At 51.5% G+C, this 21,562-nt stretch overlaps 1 protein-coding gene across 2 annotated transcripts in view; it reads right to left on the reverse strand.

Moving 5' to 3' along the window:
• UBE2D2 (ubiquitin conjugating enzyme E2 D2) overlaps positions 1–15,765 on the reverse strand; it is a 29,126-nt gene extending 13,361 nt beyond the window's left edge. Inside the window, exons 1-5 of one of the 2 annotated variants that reach the window (XM_071759228.1) lie at positions 15,334–15,765; positions 6,730–6,793; positions 1,801–1,832; positions 1,633–1,710; positions 1,438–1,543 (exon numbers count right to left, since the gene is read on the reverse strand). In XM_071759228.1, coding sequence (XP_071615329.1) covers positions 1,438–1,543; positions 1,633–1,710; positions 1,801–1,832; positions 6,730–6,793; positions 15,334–15,357 — 304 coding nt within the window. In that variant the 5' untranslated portion in view covers positions 15,358–15,765. Of the gene's footprint in view, positions 1–1,437; positions 1,544–1,632; positions 1,711–1,800; positions 1,833–6,729; positions 6,794–15,198; positions 15,222–15,333 lie in introns of those variants that run through there. The other variant, XM_071759229.1, reaches the window with a different exon arrangement.
• Positions 15,766–21,562: the final 5,797 nt, after the last annotated feature.

Below are 21,562 nucleotides of genomic sequence, written 5' to 3' on the forward strand. Positions count from 1 at the left end.
CATCCTCCAGTGTTCCAACATGCCAGCACCACACTGCCAATTCCTTCCCACTCCCTGAAGCCAGGTGCCAGGTCACATTCCACACCCTCCATCTCTAATACTCCAACCAACTGGTCAGCAAGGTGGAAGAGTCACCAGTACTAACTCAGGGCTTCTCACAGGAGCTTGTGCTGGCCCCAAAGCACTGGGACAGGAAGCTGCATCAACCTGACAATCATTTTCCCTGTTCTGCCCTAATTTTCTCCATGCTTTGAACTCACAGGGAAGAATTTCAGCTTCATGCTCTACCAGATCCACTCCTGTCAAGACCCCAGTCCATCTTTTTGCCTTCCTACAAACACAGAAGCCTTTAGTGGGACAGAAGAACCTGTGAGTTCAGCAAAGCTGTGATGTGCAAGTGAGGGGTAACCAGAAGTCACCTGTCTGAACCAGAAAGTGCCTGGGAACATCACATGGAGCTAGGGAGAAGAATTCCAGGCAACAGGATAGCCTCATATTGCTGGGACAAGGTGTGAAGGAAACTGTAATTAAACACATGCTATCTGCAGCATTTAATTACAAAGAAAGTCTGAAGCTACAAAAATGGAATGGTCAGAACATGGTCCACACACAGGAGACCAAAAATACTGTCAAATGCCACAGCTAAATCTACAAACCACAGATCTATGCTTCCAGCAGCCAGAAAAATCCCTAAAATTCAGTCCTGGTTCTCCTTTCAAGGTGTTTTAAACCCCCATTTACATTAAATAATATGAACACTGCTCTGCCAGGCACAGGAGACATTCCTGTGCCCCACAAGCCAGCACAATTCACATGGACCAAGATGGGTTTTGATAAAAAGAAAAAAAAAGATAGTGCAAGCTAGGTAAACTTTAGTATTAAAGTAGCCAATGTTATAAGGTGTTAAAAAATGACCAACATGGTTCCAATGTTGCCTTTAAAAAGAGACTTTTTTTTTTTTTTTTTAAGATGACAAAGAATCAAGGCAGGCTTAGTGCTTTTTGAAGGCCACAGGTAGTGGGATTTGCCCTGGTGTGCATTCTGACCATTGAAGTCTTCCTTGTAGTGCACGAGGTTTAATTTTGTGGGTGGTTTTTTTTTTTTAATTTGCTTTTTTTAGTTCCAAGTGTTCAGACTCTGAGGTGAGGTGGGAAGGCTACGTACTTAGTGCCAGCAAGACCTCTCCAATCCACTGGCAAAGCTGAAAGTGTCCCTGTGGTCACAGGGAAATTGGATGTCCAGAGCATCCTGTGCTCAGGAATTGGCTGCAGGCCAGAGGCAGAGTCACAAGGCTGAAGCAGTGATCACAGAAATGGTTGACAGCAGGAATGCAGCAGTTTTGTTTGGGTTTGTTTTTTTTTCCTTTCCTTTACATTCTAAATCCAAATCAGTAAAATTCATTTCAGCAGAGTAAAATTAAATGAGCATTGGAGGTACCTTTTGAAATAGTTAGTGCTGGGGACCACTGTGACCGTAGAATATCAAGACAAATGCTGCCATTACTGTTAATATTTGGATGATAGATTCTTGTTGTAAATGCAACCTGCAGAAGAAGGAAAATTTCAGTGTAGGCTCAACAAATGTGCATTGCAGCATATGGTAATGAAGAGATTTATGGGGCAAGGCACTCACCTTGGGTGGTTTGAAGGGATAATCTGTTGGGAAGTGAATTGTCAGGAAAAATACTCCACCTTGATAGGGACTGTCATTCTGTTAAGAGAAAAGAACCATTGAATTTGAGGAGTTATTCCAGGAGGGACTCTCCATAAAAAGCTATGAGGATAATTCTCTCATACTTACTGGTCCCATTATTGTCGCTTGCCAATGGAACACTGAAAGAGAGAAAGATTTACTTCAGTTTGGAGAAGCAATGAACCACTTACTTCCAGACAAAGCAGTGGAGAAATCTCCTCTAAAATAACAAAGCCTTCTGAAAGGCTGGGGGGAAGCAAGCCAAACAATTAAACAGAGACAGAGCAAAGTCCTCAACACTCCACATCCACCTGGTCCATGCTGCGGGGCCACGCTGGTGTTGGGCTCTGCAAAAAAATCCCATTGCCCTAAAAATCCACCCAGAGATGAGCAACAGCTCAGACCCAATCAATCTGCAAGCTCAGCTTTGTAGTTTCCAAAAAAAAAAAAAAAAGCCAAGCCCAGTTGGCACTGACTGGTGGAGCAGGGAGGGTGCAGCATCAACTCGTGTCTGCCAGGCAGGATCAGTCCTGCAGAGGTCCTGAGCTCAGGGGAGAGTAACCTGTGAGTAAACCTCAGGTAAAGAGGTGATGTGAGCCTTGGCTCAGCAGTGAAGCTGAGTCTCCAGTGGCCCTCAAGACTTTCTGAGAGCAGTAGAAGGCACTACAAACCCTCAGAGAAAGCAAAACCACCCATGTGCTCCACACACAGGACCAGGATGTGCTGGTGCACACGTGAGGTGAAATGAACCAAAAATTCAGTCTCACACAGCTCTGCCCAAGGGAACTTCTTCCCAGAATCACAGGAAGGGACCTCCAAAGATCATGGAGTCCAACGCCCTGCCAGAGCAGGGTCACCTCCATCCAGCAGCTCCCACAGGGACACAGCCAGGGGGGTCTGGATGTCTGCAGGGAAAGAGACTCCACAACCCCCCTGGGCCAGGGCTCCCTCATCCTCACAGTGAAAAAATTCTTCCTTATATTTATGTGGAGCCTCCTATGCTCCAGTTTGTACCCATTGTCCCTTGTCCTGTCACTGGGCACCACTAAGAAGACCCTGGCTCCCTCCTCCTGGCACTCACCCCTTGCATATTTATAAACATCACTGAGCTCACCCCTCACTCTCCTCCAAGCTGCAGAACCCCTCAGCCTTTCCTCACCAGGAGCTGTTCCACTCCCTCCATCACCTTGGAAGCTCAGTGCTGGATCCTCTCCAGCACTTCCCTGTCCTTCTGGAACTGAGGGGCCCAGAACTGGACACAATATTCCAGATGCAGCCTCACCAGGGCAGAGCAGAGGGAGAGCATAACCTCTCTCCACCCACTAACCCCCCCTCCTCTGGTGCACCCCAGGATGCCACAGGACTTCCTGACACATTGCTGGCTCCTGGTCATCCTTCCAGGATGGAAAATTCCCTAAGAATGCCTTGATGCTGCAGAACACAAGGAAAAACAATCAATGATGTTCACAGAAGGATCTTCTCAGGGTTCCCATGTTCTCCAAAGGCTCCAATGCTCACCTGGGCCAAGAGCCCCAACTCAACAGATTATTTGTACCATGGGAAGTTTCCCTCTGGATGGTAACAGCTCCTCAGAACTGGGAAGCTGCCACCAAAACTCCAGTTGTTGCAGGGTGAGGCTTCCAGACACAGAAGCTGAAGTACAGCTGAGTACTTCAGTGGTGTCTGCAGCTCCCCAGACTACCTGTGCCAACAGCAATTTTGGCCCAGAGTGGCACTACTTGTTCTCATTTAGCATGAGCAGTTTTTAATTACATGAGGTAGAGGCATGACTGGGAATGATCTCATACAAGAAGGAGGGAGTTTAAAAAAAAAAAAAAACAAAAACAAAACAAGAAACCCCAAAAAGGCTGAGTGGGAAGAGCCCAGGGCAAGGAAATCAAGAGAGGGGCTTGGGAGTTCCTGCTTGGTGCCCACCCAGTGTAAGAGGGTCAGAGAGCTTCACAGCAAGCACCCATCACCTGCAGCAGGACAGTGAGAAACCTCCACCAGGAAGACAAAGGGGGCAGAAACCCAGCAGGGAAGTTTGGGTCTAACCAGAGAAAAACAACCATGAATTTCCCAAGCATCAGGAGGTATCAGTAAAATTCACTGTGACTGCACTGGACCTGAAGCTTTTGTCTTAAAACTCAAGAGAAAGCAGAAAGAAAAATGCTTGCAGAGCAAATCTTAACACTTGACAAGCTACAAGGCTGTTTGGTTGGTTGGTTTTTCCCAAATTCCTCCTCCAGCCTCAAGGAAAGTGCTTGTTGAAAGCCAAGCTGTGGATTCTCACAACAGCCAAGGAATGTTTGATGAGCTGAAAGCTGGATTTATCAGGCAGAGGTTACTTCAGGCATTTCTTGACTTTGAAATCAGTCATTCAACAAATTCTTCAGTAAGCAGAAGGGCTGCTGACTCCTGGCAGAGCAGAAGTTTGGAAGTGAAGCCACAGCACAGCACTTTGTGTCCCACTGCAACCCAATCCCAAGATGTATCCCAAAGTAAGGCCAGGGGTGGGTGGAAGAGAGCTGAAGTGACATCACCAGGAGAAAAGAATTGTGTCCCAGCTCTCCATTTTCCCCAGTTTATGACCTACAGGGACAAGAAGGTGACAACTGGGGACAGTTTGCATGGGCTGGGGCAGGCACAAGGTCCTCTCTGCAAGCAGAGCATGTCCTGAACTCTGAGAAACATCACTCAGAGAAGGCAACTGAGGCAGAGCCAGAGCACCAGGGCCTCAGAGATGAAACCTTCTGCTTCTCCACTCACATCCACCCAAAATGTTGCTCTCAACAATGAAAAACTTTCATCTGAGCTCTGTCAGAGAGAAGTGACAGAAAAATTGAGTATTACTGATGGGTTTTAAAAAAAAAACAAACACATTTTGAAGTAACCTTTGGTAACAAACATTCACAGGTTGTTACCTTCCAGAGGAGCTCTGTCACCTTGGATACACCCTGTGGAAACCCCTGAGGAGCTTCTCACAGCACAAATCACACTTGCAAAATTAAGGAGGGGAAAAAAAGCTCAAGACTGGCTCTACATCTTAGTAACTTTTCTTCCACAGAACTCCAAGCTTCTTTGAAATACTATTTTGAAAGCAGAAATAAGCTGGGGAATAACCAGAACCAACTGGATACTACTGCTGAAAACCCTCAAAACCAAAAAGTCAGCTTCTCACTGACTTGAAAGCAGTGAACAGGAACATCCCCACTCATTTCAGCATTTTCATTCTCAGGTTTCAAGTGCTTTTTTTTTTTTTTCTTTTTTTAATCCAGTCCTGGATTCCTATAGGGACATGTAAGTTTCTGTACATTTTGGCACTTCTCTGAAGAGTTCAGAAATTATTTGGAAAGCTCTTGGCAGGGAGTTTTTTCTTTTTAGAAAGGATACCCAACCTTACAGTTCTTAAGGCACAGCTTGAGGGTTTCCCTGCTCAAATATCCCCCTCCTCTCCTGAGCTTGGATGCTTCACTGAAGAGCACACTTGACAGGGAAAATGCTGCTCAAGTTCAATGCATCCCAGCTGAAGCTTCCAAGGGTTCCTACAAAAGCAGAGCTGCTACAAGGACTGGAAACAAATCCCCTCATTTCAGGCATTTTATGCATTAAATTCCACCTGATGCAAGTTCCTAAACTCCCCCCCAAGGCCCATGGCACAAAGTGAATTAATTTGCAAAGTGTTCCTGGCTCACATCAAGCACCTTTCTTGCCTTGCTCACCTAAGCTATGACCAGGGCTTTAATGCTGCTATTAAAAAAGAAAAGTAGCTCACCAGAAAGTGGAAAATCCTTGTTAAAATGGAGAAGACTGACCCCAGAACTAAGCTAAAGCAGCACTCAGATCACACAGATCTTGCCCTCCTCTCTAAGCAAAAAAAATCTGTGTTCTAGGTGGCAGATCTGTGATGTTGGACAAAAAAAAAAAAAATAAATAATCTGGGTATGAATTTAAAATAACAACTGCCTTTTTTTGGCTGCTTTAACACAGGTCCTTGAGCTTCAAAAAGGAAGAGTAACTCCAACCCCACAGCAGGGAAACAGCTTTGCACAGGAAAGACACCCAGCTGATGCACAGGGTAAAAAGCTCATCCTGGGCTGTCCCCAAAACAGAAGGTGACAGGGCCAACTGGTTTGAGTACAGCTTTTAAAAAAAAAAAAACCAACACTGTGGGACTTAGGAAGTGCAGATGGAGCATCCTTATTCCATACCTAAGCAGCTACACCCAAACCAGGCAACAAGTGAGCCAGGACAGCAAGAATCACCTTCTCATTTGGTTTCTTGAGGAAACCACAAGTGATACTCCAAACTGAGTGAAATCTTGCTTAAAAATAATGAGCCAAACCTGTTTTTTCAGTCCTCTGGTTTGCTCTGTAATGCAAGAGCTCAAAACAGGTTCAAGAACCAATGTTTCCAGTGCTGCTGCAACTCATTTGACAGAACAATTAAACTTCAAAAATAAATCTACTTTTATATAATCAAATAAACATTACTCCATGATTTAAGATTTGTTTTACCAACCAGTCTCCTTCTATTCACCTTTTAACCACTGCTGCACAAGGATTACATGCAGCCCTCCTGCAAAACACAGTGGTAATTAAATTTTGGGTAAAATACAGTCACCCCTGACCTTGCTGTAGTAGAGGATTAGGAGCAGATTGTTTAACTTCCACAGGACCATGTGAATACACTAGATATAAGTCTGATAACACAGAAATTCAGGAAGCTCTACAGAGCTGTTTGCTGGGTTGGCCACAAAAGTGCTGGAGTTTCCTGACTGTGAAAATATCCCAGCAGGAAAGGTGAAACTTCAGGTGTCTTCAGCACACAGGCACCCAATCCACACCCTGGGAGTGACCATGATCTCCAGTGACCCAGGAGGAAGGCATCAGGGACACAGAGAAGTGACAAACATCAGGTTGGGATGTGGAGCAGCAAGCCACACTCTAACCAGAGGTAACAGGAGGGTTTTCTTGGTCATCCTGTTTTAGAAAGAAGTCAGGGATGGGAAGTGCTGGCTGGTAGCAGCATACTTACTGTCATCACCCACAGGCCCTGCTGAACACTGTGCTGGAGGATCACGTGCCAGATCATTCAACTCCTAGAAAACAGCAACAATTTAGTGCATTTCATTTCACATCCAACACGTTCTTGCTGAAAAAAACCCAAACAAAATCATGGAGCTCTCATTCTTGCTCACAAACATCATGCTCACAGCAGTGTGTTCTGATGCTGAGAGAGTGGTGATACCATCAAACTCCCAGGCAGGGCAAAGCAAAGCTGTGTCACCTCAAATCCAGGTGTGGCAGTCAGTCACCTCCCCAGGTGTCCATAACCTGTCACATCACAGCAATCCTCCCTGAGTCACAGGGTCTGTCAGGTTTCCCTTCAGTGATAACCAAACTCCAGAAAGCCCAAGCATTAGGGGTGTCAGAGCCTCCACTATCTGCAGGTCACTGAGATAAGGTGGCCTCAACCCAACCACTGTCAGCCTCATTTTAGCCCCTGCTCTGTACCAGTTCCCAGGATGCTCCAGCTGCAGTCAGCCTGGTTATCACCTCAAGCCCCCAAAGCCTTTTTGGGGTACACCAAGCTCCCACAGCCCGTGCTGGTTTCATCTCCAGCTGCACCAGTGACTCGAGGTGGTTACAGGGACCTGCTGACCCCCGGGTGGAAATAAATCCTCACTTCTCAAGTACCTGCATCAGTCAAATTTTCCTCTCCAGAGGAAATCCCATTATGAGTCTCAATTGCTCCGAGTGGGTCAAGTGATTCAGAACACCCCCCAACTCCAAGTTTCCATTCCAAACACAGTTTCAGCCCAGATCAGAATGAGACTCCCCACACCACAGTCACAGGAGCAATTTCCTCAGGAAAGAGACATTTAGTGGGAAGGGCAAAGAGAGTGAAGCTTGTAGTCAAAATTTGTCTGCTCTATTTCTGGCTCAACCACTGAGCTGCTTTGCACGTCAGACCCAAACACATCCCCTGCTTTCTGGGCTGGCTCAGGCTGGAAAGGTAAACCAAGAGCAGACAACCACCCTCAGGACAACTGAACCCAGCACTGAGGGGAAGCTCCCTGCCTGGCTGCTCTCTTCTGGTTTTCTGCTCCAGGGTTACCAGCAGCAGTCTCAGGTGCCACACTTCTCAGAGAAAGGATTTCTCTCCAACCAGCAGGAAAAAAGTGACTGCAGGAAGGAAAAACTCAGCCCCCTCCTCTCCTTTTGTTGTTTACAGGCAGCATTTGAGCTCTTCAATCCATCATCTCCAGGAGTTTCAATCTGGAGGCACCACAAACCAAACCCTCTTCTGCTGCCAGAGGAGAATGTGGCCTCACAGCAAGCAGGTGGCTCTGGGACCTCTTCCCTCAGTCCCCCTTGCAGTGGGGATGCAAAGCTTCCCACACCTGAACTGCTGGAAGTGTTTCCCAGTCTGGTTTTGCTCTCCCAACCTCTCCAGAGCCCAGCTGAAAGCCTCCTGGCTCAACACCAGGTCCCCAGAGCTCTCCTCCTGAGCTCCTGGCAGAACTGATCCACACAAACCTTGCTCCCACACTTCATGGTTCCACATGGATTTGGACAGGAGACACTGAGCATGCAATTCCTGCTCCCTTCTGGAAGCGGAGAGGAGGAAAAGCCCTTCAGAGGTGTCAGCTGTGTGTGTTAATCCAGAGCAACCAACTCCAGCCAAGTGAGGATTCCCTCCTCACCTCCTAGTGCCAATCCTGAGGAGCAGAACATGCTCACTGCCCACCAGCACTTCACCTCCAGAGATGGCAGCCACCAACCTCAGCACCAGAGGAACACTCTTCCTCCACCCTAAAGAGCTGCAGGTACCAGAGAAGCTTCTAGATAAAACAGCCTGAAATCTACAGTCTGGCAGCAGTCTGGGCTGTGCTCAGGGCAGGAGACACCCTGGGCAAGCAGTGCAGGACAGGAACACTGTCACCTGAAGGCCACACACCTTCCTGCTCAGCCTGCTCCTGGCTATGGAGCCTCCACATACCCCAAAAAATCAAAAAGTACAGGCATGAAAACTTAACAGACAGGAATACAGCTCCTCTTTCTCAAGGTGTAGGGAGTACAGTCCACTTCCAAACGCTCATCTTCTGGAAAGACAATTTAATGTTGCAGTACTCCAAACCCCAAACACATCTGTTAAAAAAAACCCCCATACCTAAACCTCTTTTCCATACCACTTCTCACCCCTGTCAGCCCTGTTTCATGCAGAAATCCAGTGCCACACCACCAGAGTCAGGAGTACAGGTGTAAGAACTGATTTCCATGTCTGATCACAACCTCCTGGGGGTTCTATTTAAGAGCCAGGCACCTCCCCTCCTCCCAAGGGGAAGCAGTGACAACCAGGCTGCAGCTCAGGCACTCCTCCTCCTCCCAGCTGGAAAATCCACAGCTCCAAAGCTGCCCTGATCCTCACCCTACACCAAACTGGATGGAAGAACACCCCCTCAGTGAGCCCACGAAGGAAGCCTCAGGGCTGGCGTAGAGGTAGCAGTGAAGCTCAGTTAGCTGGAGATCCTCAACAAAATATTATTTCTTCCTCTTCAGTTCCAGCAGCTTGGTTAACAGAGCAGCATCTTGGCAGAGAGCTGACTGGCAACACTCACACCACTTGTCAGGGGGATGCAGCTCTCTCCTGAGGCAGCACTTGAGGTTCTGCTCCAGCAATTCACAGACTGAAGCATCCCAGGTTTAAAGGCTCACGTAAAAAGCAACACACGAGCTCCTTCTGCTTGGGAAAAGTTTAGCAACAACTTTTACTCCAAGGCCCTGCAATAAAAAAATTTTAAAAAAAAGCCAAAACACCTCCCAACCTTTGCAGAACAACAACAAGGAGGTGTAACCTCCAACAAGGCACCTCTGGAGAACAGCCCCCAGCTGGAGCAGACACCCAGCTGGCTCTGCAGCCCAGAGGCCACCAGAGAGCTGAATTTCCTGGCAGGGCAGAGCTGCCTCCTGCCATCTCATTCCCTCCAAGTGCTGCTGTGACTCCCACCACTCACCTGTCAGACCTGCAGAGGCAAGTTCAGGAACAGGCCTGGTGGCTACAGAGGGGCTGTGTCTGCCCAGGTACCACGGGGAAGGTGCAAAGTAACCAAGAGGTTATTTTGCCTTCTGAAAAGTCCTGAGCAGTTTTTTTGCCTTCTGACAAGTTTCCTGCCACCAGCCTGAGCGAGGTCTTTGCTTCCAGACATTGCTGAGGAAGAGTGGGAAGCAGCTGTGTGAGCAACCCAGAACAAACCACTCCAGGGCTGACATCAAACTGGGACTCCTCAGCCATGGGGGATTCAGTTACCTACAAACTGGTGTCACCTACAAACCCCCCACCACTGCAGCTCTCTGGGAGGGTTGGTTAATCAAGGCTCAGGGTCCTGACAACACTGATTTTCATCCAAAACCTAAAGAAAGCCACAGGTCCCTATCATTCCAGGCAGTTTCTGAGCCTTAGGCACAAGCAGGTTTTGCTGTAGGAACTTTGAAGAGAAGACTCAAGTCTGAGTTGGCTCCCAGGAGGCCACCACACCACAAACTGCCCTCAGCTGCAAAGTCACCTCACCCAGCTGAAAAGTTTCTGCCATCTCCCCTCCAGCACAAGACCCCTGGGGTTGGGCCCTTCACCTGACCCATCTCACAGCAAAAATGAGCAAGTAGGAAGCAAAGGAAGGGTCAGGGTGCCTTGCTGGGTGAGCCCAGCCCCCATCACACCCACAGACTGGATATCCCAAAAGCTACACCACTTCTCCAAGGAACTTTAGGCTCCAAAATGAGATTTGTGTTCCTCAATTCCCAACAAAACATACTCCTACTCAGGGCTTCCTTCCAGGAAGGCATTTGATGGAAGAGGGAATGTATTTGTGCTTCCTGAGTCATGGAAGGTCTCAGGGCACTGCCACCAGCCTCGTGTCACCACCAGCTGGGACCCTCCTCCCACACCCAGCTAAAACTCCTCACCAAGGAGCTCACCAACTCCACACAAGTATTTAAAACACTTTTGAACACCAGTGGTTTTTAAGTCCTACCTTCACCCTGCACGTGTTTCAAGTTATAATTAGTTTTAATTGTTAACTCCAAAGGCATTAGAGAAGTTCAAGTTAACTCCTCCAGCCCAACCATTTCCTCCCCAGTGTAACCCGTTCCTAACAACTGCTCTGGCCACAACACTTGTTGTAAAGATGGAGTTAATGCTACTCCAGCCTTCAGTGGAACTGCCAGCACCAGGAAGGTGACCAACCAAGCAAGAAGCCAGCACCCTTCAGCAGGCAATTCCAAACCTTGGTATGCAGCAGAGTTCCAGGTGCACCCCAGCACACCAGATGTGTCCCTCCAGACAAGATTCCCACCTCCCTGCAGCTTGCACCCCCTGCTCTTTCCTCCTTCCTCTACTCTGAGCTGTTCTCCATTTTCTTTCCTCCCAGACCCCAGCATTGGTGACAGCTTCATTCTCACTTTGAGCAGCCACCTGACAGAAAAACAAGATTTTAATCCACCTTTAGCAAGTTTCTTTGCCTGAAGCCCCTGAACCTTTCAGTGAGAGTTTTGGGCTGTGTGAGAGAGGTGTGAAGGGGCTGTGGGGCAGGGCCTGCTCTCAGGTCAGCAGATTCCACCTCTCCTTGTGGCAGAAGGTGCTGGGGAGGGTGAGGTGTCAGAGCTGATCCCAACCCCCCTCTCCTCCACTTTTGGCACCCAGCTATGAGGTAGCACTCACATGTCCACACCAAGGTCACAAACTCCCTGCAGCATCCAGAGCTCCTCCCCTGGTCCACAGGATTTCTCATTCCAAACACCTGCCAGTCCAAGGGGACTTCAGGAAGATTGAATCTATTAGAATCCCAGCCTGGTTGGGTTGGAAGGGACCTTAAAGCTCCTTCAGTTCCAACCTCCTGCCATGGGCAGGGACATTTCCCACCAGCCCAGGGTGCTCCAAGCCCCATCCAACCTTCATCACTGCCAGGGAAGTGGGTGATGTTCCAGCACCTCATCACCCTCACAGGAAAGAAGTTATTTCCTAATGTACCTAAAGGTACATGTTAGAAGGTGGCAGTTACACCAGAGATTGTTTATTTTTTTTTTTTAAGTCTGAACAGCAAGAATCCCCAAGTAATGTCTAACTCCTTCCTGCTGTGGAACCTGAACACCAGAAAAGCCCAGCTAGCAGCCAGAACTTTCAGGTGACACAGGAGATCTTTAACACAGATCCAAGGCTGTAAGGGAAGGTCCAATCCTCCCCACTGCCTGTTGCAAAGCAGAACCACAGCCCTACCAGTTTGCCCAGCACACACACACCCTGGTGAGCACCACTGCTGCTCAGCCACCAACCAAGTCCAACCCTCCACAGGGGGTGGGTTGGAGCACCTCAAAAGGTCAAGCAGCTACAGCCAGGCTGGACAGGGCCATCAGGAAGGATCACAGCCCCTGAGCAGCATTATGGGGTTGTGGGGCAGCAAGAAGCCACCATTCCACCTCAGCTTCTGATTTCCCCTCTGCTGTCAGGCCCAGGGAAAGCCACACAAGACAGGGAAGTGACCTCTTAGTTGCTCTCCCACCCAAAGCCAACCCGTGTCCCAGCTTCCTGAGAGGTTAAAGCATTTCCAAGAGATCAGCAAGACAGATGGGGATGGGGCTGAATCCAAAGTGCCTCAGCTTAAATCTTAAAATAGAAGCCATTCATCCTGGCCCTCTCACACCACTCCTATCCTCCTGCTGGATAGATTCATATTTCTTATGATATATCTATTAAATAGGTCATTGGTATTTATATATAGATATAAAAACAACAATGAAATTGTTCTGTCTCCTGGTTACCCCTACACCTGGGGGGGCTCTCCCTGGCAGCACTGCCCACCCCACCCCTCCAACATTCCTCACAGGAGAGGTTCAAGTTTTGGAGCAAACAAGGCAGCACCCCAAAAAAGGGTGAAGAACACCCCAACCTGAAAGGCTGTGGTGAGCAACACAGCTACAGAGCAGGAATCATCTCTGGAGCAGCTGCTCCAAGCAGGGACACTGCACCAGCTCCAGCCTTTGGGCAACCCCAAGAGACAGGTTGGCCCATGGAGGTTCTGGCCACACCAAAACCACTGACCCAGTTGCAAACAAGTCCTTGTCCTGCCCCTCTCCCAGCCCTCAAGAGTTCCACCTCAGGTAAGGCTGAATCAAAGGTTTCCTCTTGGGATTTGCTGCTGATTTCCAAGCTGGCCAGCCCTGGATCATTCAAGGACACAAAAATTTGGGAGAAACAAGCAAAAAAAAGCTCTGGCCTCTGGTTGAGGAGAAAACCAAAGCTGCCAAGCACAAGAGGCAGTGGGAGAACTGAGGCCCAGTGATGTATGGAGACTGATAATACCCTCCAGACCTGCCTGAGCAGCAGCTTTCCTTCCCATCACTCTCTGTACTCCAGCCTGCTGGGATTATTTCTGCTTAATCCACTTTCTGCAGGCTTTTGTTCTTGCCACAAGGTCCAACAGCAAAGGTCAGAAACTTGCTGTTTGTTCCCTTTGTTACCCTGACAGGGCTGGTTGCTGCACCCAAGGTATTGCTGCTCTTCCCAGAGAAGAGACTAAAAACCAGAGGATGATAAAAACACTCTCCCCAAATAGCCAGAGTGTAAATAACCAGTGATTATTACTTAAGCAGCTGAGTGAAACAACCACAGTCACTCAAATTAAGAGTGCTCCACTTCTTGTCAGTAGCTTGACTCCCATCTAAATTTCCCAGCATCCAGACTGCTGGAATAAGCAGTTTTATTTCCCTGCTCACACTTTGCTTCCCTTGGCAATGTCACCCACAGCCCTATCACCTTCCCCTCTCCTCAAAAGCCACCCCTAAACACTTGCTGCTTTGCAGAGCTCAACACCCCCCACTGCTTTGGGGATGCTCTGGCTCCTTCCCGAGGCTTTAAGGGCTCTCTAAACCTCACACAGTCCCTGCCACCCCTCAGGACTCCACCTTTAAAGAGCAGCATTAAAAAAAAAAAACTTAAAAAAAATTAAAACAAGTCCGTGAGCACTCATCACATTCAGCTCCTGTGTCAAAACCCCCAGACAAGAACCCCTCAGCCACAAATCCTGGACCTCAGCACACCTGGAACTACAACAAAGGAGCTGAGAGAGCACACACCCTGCCTGCAGGAGCCCTGTGCTACCTGTGTGTCCCCCAGCACTCACATCTACCCTGCCCAGCACTCACTGCCGGGTCTCCCAGGTCCGGTTCGACCCGCTCCGGAGGAGGAGGAGCTCTCCCTCAAGCCCTGCGAGCCAAGAGCCGTCACGTTGTATCGAGTACGGGCAAAGGAGGGGACAGAATGTTGCAGAAAAGCAAAGCTCAGCTGGAGCACAACTTCCTCGTGTAACCCATCCCCGTACAACTTAGCTGGAAAATTCAATCACCTAAAATTACACTGGAAAAAAAAAAAAAAAAAAAAAAAAAAAAAATCCTTCCCTTTTCCAGCTCTACCTATTCCAAGAGCACACGTTAAGCCTTCAAGCTCTCTTCCATTTTCTTCTCCATCTTAGCTTTAATTTGCTCAGTATGACACAGGGGGCTTCACAAAAACTTCAAGATAACCTACAACCAAAGCAAAGATGTTAACACAGGATCCAACTCTGCCAGGGGGCAGATAACAGAGCTAGCAAGCTGCTCTGAGGCAGGAGGCAGCGGGTTCACCCCTGGTTCTAGGCAGAAATCCGATTTACACAGCACAGAAACACCGGGGGAGGGCCTGGCTCCTCCAGCCGAACCTTGCAGGGAGGGTCCAAACTGACAGCCCCGGGGAATCGGGTATCAAACCCCGGCCTGACTCACCCAAGTCATAGAACCGGACTGCGATAATAATTATTTTTTTTCCCTCTTTATTTCCGGGTAGAAGCCCCTCCGAAAACCCAGCAGAGCCTGAGGACCCGGTGGGCCTGAAGGAGCATCCCGGCTTCCCCAGGGCCTGCCTGGGGGTGGGGAGGCCGAGCAGGAGCAGCAGGCCCCTCGCACACCCTCCCGATGACTCAGGTTTGTCGGCCGCATCCCCTTCCTCCAAGCCACGCTTCTTTCCCCCAATTCCAACGCCACACTTTTACTACACTTACTACAAAAGCGCCCAACACCCCCTCCCCTCCAACCCTCACACCCCCCCCCCCCCATCACCTCCTCCCCTCCCCGGGCAGCAGCTGCCGCCCCCCGGGCCCCGGCCCTGCCCACCGCCGGCGCCCTCTCGTGGTCCCAGGCCTGGGCCTCCGGGGCCACGTTGCCGGGGGAAGGCCCCGGAGACACCGAGACCCCCCCCCCTCCTAAACCCCCCATCCCCCGAAGGAGAAACCCCCCCTCTGAGGGGAAAAAAAGGAGAGGGGGGGGGCAGCAAACAAAGCGCCCGGGCCGCCCTCGGCCTCCCCTCGCAGCGCCGAGGGACACCGGGACCCCCCCGCCTCGGTCCCCCTGAGGAGACCCCCAGGCCCCACGGCCAGGCCCGGCCTAACACCCCCCCCCCCCCCTTCCCCACCACCTTTCTCCCGCCGGGCTCGGGCGCCGTGGGCCCGGGTGGGTTATGTAAGGTTCGGTGCGTGGGGTCCGGTTCGTCGGCAGGTCCGTCCCCCCCTCACCACCCCCCCTGACTCTCCCCCCCCCTCCTCCCCCTTACCTTGTGGATTCTCTTCAGCGCCATTGTGTGCGCGGAGCGGCGAGGAGGGGCGGGCGGGGAGGGGGCAGCCCGCGGGGACTATTTTGCGAGGGGAAGGGGGGGGGGGGAAAGGGGAGGGGGGGGAATGAAAGGGGGGGGAGGGAAGGAGGAGCGCGGAGGGGGAGGGGAAAAGAAGGAGGGGAATTTAAAAAAAAAAAAAAAAAAAAAAAAAAAAAGGGGGAGGGCTGGCGGTGGAGCGGCCCCCCCGGAGGGTGAAAGGGAAGCGGGGGGGCAGCCGTCCGGGCGCTGCTCCCCTGGCGCGGCGGGGCTGGAGCTGGAGCGGCTGCCGCAGCGCTACCGCATCCCTCCGCCGAGCGCTTTATGCGCTGGCGCCTCCTCGCCGCCCTTCCGCGTATCACTCCGCCCGCGCCGCCGCCGCCGCTCCGAGCGATCCCCTCACCCGGAGCCGGTCGGGAATGGGGGGGGGGGGGGGAATGGAGGCGGTGGCGGAGGGCGGGGAGCGGGGAGGGGAAAGCGGGAGGGAAGCGGTGAGAGAGGAGCGGCGGAGGAAAGGGGGGGGGATGGGTGGGGACTATTTTCCCTGCCGGCAGCCGTGCAGAACTCTCCAGAAGGGGGAGGGGGAGAGAGCGGAAGGATACGCCGGTGGAGCGTGCGGTGGCCCCTAGGGTCTCGCGAGATGCCGGAGTTCTCGCGAGAAGTCGGGGCGGGAAGAAGTCCCGGCCGCGCCGCCGCGCTGGGGCCGCTGAGGCGATGGCGGAGGAGGGAGGGGGGGGAAGGGGACCCCTGAGGCATGGGGGGCATCGGGGCCTCCTCTGCCGCCTGCTCCCACCCTGGCTGCGGCGGAGACTGCACCCGGGGGGCGGGAGAAGAGGGCAGAGGGTCTGAGGCACCTTCTCGGGGGAGGGCTGGGGGGTGTGAGGCCTCCCGGGGAGGCAGAGCCCCCCCGAGTTCCCTCCTGAGGTGTCTGAGGGGCGGGCGGGAGGCTCAGGGCCCCTCAGCCCCGGCTGTGGGCAGCAGGTGGGGTGGCTGTGTGATAAAGAGCGCGGTCTGACAGGCTTTTATTTATAATAGCAAAGAAAATAAATGTTTAAATTTATATTTATGTGTGTGCTTATTGACAAAGCGCCTGTCACCTTGTTGAGAGACGTTCTTTGGGACCACTCTTGACAGCAGAGGTGAGAACAGGGGGCAGCCTGCTAGCGCCTCAGCACTTGTTTCCAACCAGTTTAAAAAATAAATAAATAAAAAAAAAGATTAATGAGCCCCCCAAAAGGGTTGCTGAGCACCCTATAACCACAGCATTGAGGTGAGGGAGCCGGTGGCATGGTGGAGGGAGCTGAAGGTTCTCCAGCAGCATCCAGAGCTCTGGGGACAGCGGGAAAATGGATCCAGATTCCCCCTGGAGAACACCGAGTGGGACAAACCCATGGATCACTGAGCCAGGGGATCCCAAAGAACCCACGGGATCATCCTGGTGGCCCCACCAAGCAGAAGGTTGTGTGCAGGCTCAGAGCTGCTCCTGTGGCTGCCCCAGCAAAGCGGGAAGGGGCGATGGCTCCGTGGGGCCAGAAGGAAAAGGATTGAGCTGTCCTTGGCCTGACCACTGAAAAATCAGGGAGCTGGGCTGAGGGTGGGACAAAGGCTTTGTGTGCAGCTGTGTCCCTGCAGCCTGACAACCAAACTGCCTGCACGCACACAAACCCCTCCTGGTGAGGTTTCACATCAAATTGGATTAAAGAACCACAGGCTGATCCGGGTTGGGAAGGAGCTCTGGGATCATCAGCTCCAACCCTGGATCCACTCCCCCTGTGGTTCCCAGCCCATGGCACTGAGTGCCACGTTCAGTCTCTTCTTAAAAACCTCCAGGGATGGAGAATCCACCCCCTCCCTGGGCAGCCCGTTCATTTCTCTTGCTCCTGCTTCTCTTCCCAGCTCTGGGCCAGGAATTCCAGCTGGATGGTTGCCTCTTGGGATGAGGTTTGTGGTGCTGCCCCATGCTCTCTGCACCCTTCCAAGTTGGCAGCCGTGGTATTGGGTGAAGAAAAATGCCAAGAGTGTTTCTAATCAGGGTTGGAAGTCTCAGGATTTTCCAGGAAGTCTTTTCCCCTCAGCTTCCTCTGCTCCAGGATCAACACCCCCAGGTTCCATCCAACCCATCCCAGCTCTGCCAGGGCCACCCCTGCCCCACGTCCCTCAGCTCCACAGCTCCAGGGCTTGGAAACCCCTCCAGGGATGGGGAATCCCCCTGGGCCAGGCCCCGAGACCCTTTCCAGGGAGAAATTGTTCCCCAGCTCCAACCTAAACCTCCCCTGGCACCACTTGAGTTGTGCCAAAAGTTCCTCTTGGCCCATCCCTTGGTCCTGGGGAGCAGAGCCCGACCCCCCCTGGCTCCAACCTCCTCTCAGGGGGTTGCAGAGAGCCAGAAGGTCTCCCCTCAGCCTCCTCTGCTCCAGGATCAACACCCCCAGGGCCCTCAGCTGCTCCTCACAACTTCTCCAGACCTTCTCCTTGCTCTCCAGCCCCTTCCCCAGCTCCATTCCCTTCTCTGGACACTCTCCAGCCCCTCAATCTCCTTCTGCTCCTCAGGGGCCCAGAACTGACCCCAGGATTGGAGCTGCAGCCTCAGCAGTGCCCAGCACAGGGACCATCCCTGCCCTGCTCCTGCTGACACCACACAGGGCCAGGGGGGCTTTCCTGGGGGCCAAGATTGATGTGAACTGGCAAAGATTTTCCAAGTAGGACGAGTGAAAGCTTCACCAGGTCTTAACTGAGCTATTTCCTCAGTGAGGAGAACACCAAGCACCCAGAACCCATCAGTTCAGTTTGATCACTTCTCCCCTTCACTAACAAATGATCAGTTTCAAGGTACAAAGTTCCTGGCATGAGGTCAGTGACAAACCAGGCATGGTTTAAGGTATTTCTTGTTCTAGAACCAGCTGCTGCTGCTCAGTTTAGCTTCCAGCACAGTTGCCAGGACAGGAATTTCTGCCCCTCCTCAGGCATCTCTCAGGGAACAATCTCATGTTTCTGGGGTGGTTTTCAATCCACCTGCAAGTCACAGCCTCCAAGGACTTCACTCCTCAGAGGTCTGCATGTCAGCCAAGATTAAACTCATCTCTTTCCAGTATTCTCACACACAAAAAAAAAAAAAAAAAAGTGTTGGATTTTGTCCCCGATTTGCAAAAATTATTTTTGGCTCCCAGCAGCACTGGAAACACTCTGGCTTGCTGCTTGTTCCCTGTCAAGCTTTGAGAAATCTGTGTAGGGAAGCACTGGAAAGCTCAACCCAGGGAATAAACAGTTTTGAAAATCAAGGGGTAGGAAAGCAGTGGGTTTAGTACCAGGGACAAGCCGGGGCTGCTGTGTCTCACCAGGTGGATGTGAGCTTCTCTGAAAGTCATTTTCCTCGTTGCTCTTCCCAGCTCAGTCCCCTGGAACTTGCTGGAAGGCAAATCCCAGCAGGACCTGGAGGGAAGGTCACCTGGTGTGGGCTGCAGGGCACTGAGCACTGTCCCAGTCTGATCCAGAAGGGATTCCTGCCAACATTCACAGGGAGATCTTCCATGTGGCCAGAGAAACCTTTTTTATGGAGCTTGGACCTGTCTAAAAATGCCACAAGATGCAAGAAAATGAGGCACAAAGAAACACGAACACGGGGGGCAGATCCAGCCTTCCCCTCCTGGCTTTGCCTCCATCCCACTGGGATTTCCGTGGCCTCTGGGTGCTCTTCCCCTTTTCTTTCCCTCCCTGTTGAGCTCTGTGGGGTTTGGGTTTCCCCTTTGTGGTCCTGCTCTGCTTGTCCCACAGAATCCCAGAAGGTTGGAGAGGACCTCTCAGCTCATCAGATCCAACCTTTAATTCCTAAATCTCCCTGCTGCCTTTCTCAGGTTAGGATTTCCTGATCCCACATTCCTCATCCCAGAGGGTCTGGGACACACACTCTGGGCCAAGACTGACCAGAGCATTTTTAGAGCCCTTCAGCTGGGTTGGAACCCCACAGAAAGGGCTCCTGGATGGCTGGTGCTGTGGTGCTGATTCCTCTGCTCCCTCAGGGGGGGGACAATGGGGGAACAATGATGTTTGGGGCTTCTGGGTGCCCTGGCATCACATTTACTTCCCTTCCACCTCACCTCTTGTCCTGCTTTGGGCCAGGATAAAGGGGATTTTCTGCCTTGTGCTTTTGCTTTCAGCTCAGTCTCTTGTCAGGAGCTGCACTGCTGAAATGAACAGCAAGTTTCTCAGGCAGTGGCTGCTGCTGGGACTGAGCCCACTCCATGGTTATAGTTACTGCTGGATCTGGGGTGCAGAACCAGGGACACTGCTCAGCTCTGAGGAACATTTTGCCCTCCAGAAGGAGAAAAGGAGTCAAGAGGTTACACCTGGAACCCTCCCTTAGGGAGGAACAGACAAGAGAAATGACCAGAATTGACCAAACAGAGGATTCCATCCCATACACCTCATCCTCAGGATAAATTGGAGGGATCACCAGGCTCAAACCCCTTCCTGCTTCCCCTTCTTCCCCTCTCCCTGTTTGCTTCAGCATCCTGGGAGGATTCCATCCCTTCCTCTGCCTGTGCTCCTGCTCCATCCCAGCCTGAATCTGTGTGTTCTGTCTCCAGCTCCCAACTGCTGCTGACCCCAGGATTCCAGCCTGGACTTTCCCAGGGCTGCCCTGCAGCCTCAGGGGTGATGTGAGAGTTATTGGGGGAAATGAGGAAGAACCTGGGATCAATTTTCCTGTATATTTGTATAGATTTAGTCATTTTTTTCCTATTTATCATTCCTGTTCCGTTAAAGCTGTGTAGTTTAGTTCCCAACCCATCAGCCTCTCTCCCTTATTCTCTCTCCTTCCTTCATCAGGGAGGGGGAGGGGATTAATTGAGAGCACCTGGCACTGGGTTAATTGCCAGCCCAGTGTTAACCCCTGACACCTGGGACTTTTGGAGATGTCCCCTTTACCTTCCTCAGTCTCTTCCCTCCCCCTGCCCCAATCCTAGCACTGACCCACCCACACTTTCCTCTATCCCCCAGCAGATCATCTCCTGGTCCAGTTCTCCAAAAGGACGAGTCCTGGCCACCAGCACCAGAGAAGACATTTTGGGCCACATCTGCTTGGAAAACTGGGAGCTGTTCCCCAGCCCCAGCAGCAGAGGAAGTGTCAGGCAGAGGCTGTGTCCCCCCCAGCTGCCTCTGGCCCCTCTCCCAGCACCCTGCAACACCATTTTACCTCTTCCACCTCCACCTTTCTGTCTTTTGGGGTGAGAGCTGCAGACCTGGGGTGCCAGCACCACCCCATGCCACCACCAGCCCTACAGAGCATCCCTGGAGGAGGCAGCTCTGCCTTGCCCTTGGATAACTCCTTCCAAGGAGGAGGGAGGGATGTGCTTTTCCTTCCCCATCCTCTTCTGCCTGGCTCTGCTCAACAGGGTCAGGTTGCAGAGCTCTGTGAGGGGAAAAAAATAAAACCCTAAACATGCTCAGGCACAGAAGTTCAAAAGAATCCAAACTTCCCAGCCTCACTGGGTAAATCTGATTTTTCTAGGCTTTGGGAAGCACTGAGGGCTTTGTTAGAAGGTGCAAAAAAGGTAGCTGTAAAGGTGATAAAATACAGCTGGAAAAAAAACCACCCACACCCACACTTTACCAGGGCTGGGCACACAAGTGGCTGAGTTCCAACATAAAAAAAAAAAAAAAGAAAAAATTCCCAGAAAAACGAAACTGGAGCAGCAGAGAAAGTGAAGTGAAGGGTTGGGGAGAAGGAAACTCCCTTGGCAAACAGCAATGGACCTGCAGCTCTTCCTGAGCTGAGGAGCACGGGTTGTCCCCATGGCTGCTAAAACTTCTGTCTTCCAAAACCAGGCACAGAGGCCACTTTCTCCCCTTGCTCCTTGGTTTTTCCTCCAGGAGCAGCTGAGCTGTGGGCAGAAGAACCACAGGGATGTTCAGGGTTGGAAGGGACCTCAAAAGATCATCAAGCTGGTGCAGCAGAGGCTGCTCCTGGCCCCAAGGTGCCGTGCCCAGTAGTACCACCCAAATGCACAATTCCACATGGATTTTTCCTTCTGTTACAGCCTGGAGAGTCCTTAACCAAGAGGAGAGTGAGCTGAGGTGCAGACTGGGTCAGAGGCATCTCCAGAAGAGGAGGAACCAGGGCAATGCCAGCACAGAAGCTTCCTGAGCTGGCCAGGCTGGCAGCAAAAAAGCTTTTTGGTCTCAGAGGGGGATTCTT

This window comes from Heliangelus exortis, chromosome 15 (assembly GCF_036169615.1).
Source record: "Heliangelus exortis chromosome 15, bHelExo1.hap1, whole genome shotgun sequence".
NCBI lineage: Eukaryota > Metazoa > Chordata > Aves > Apodiformes > Trochilidae > Heliangelus > Heliangelus exortis.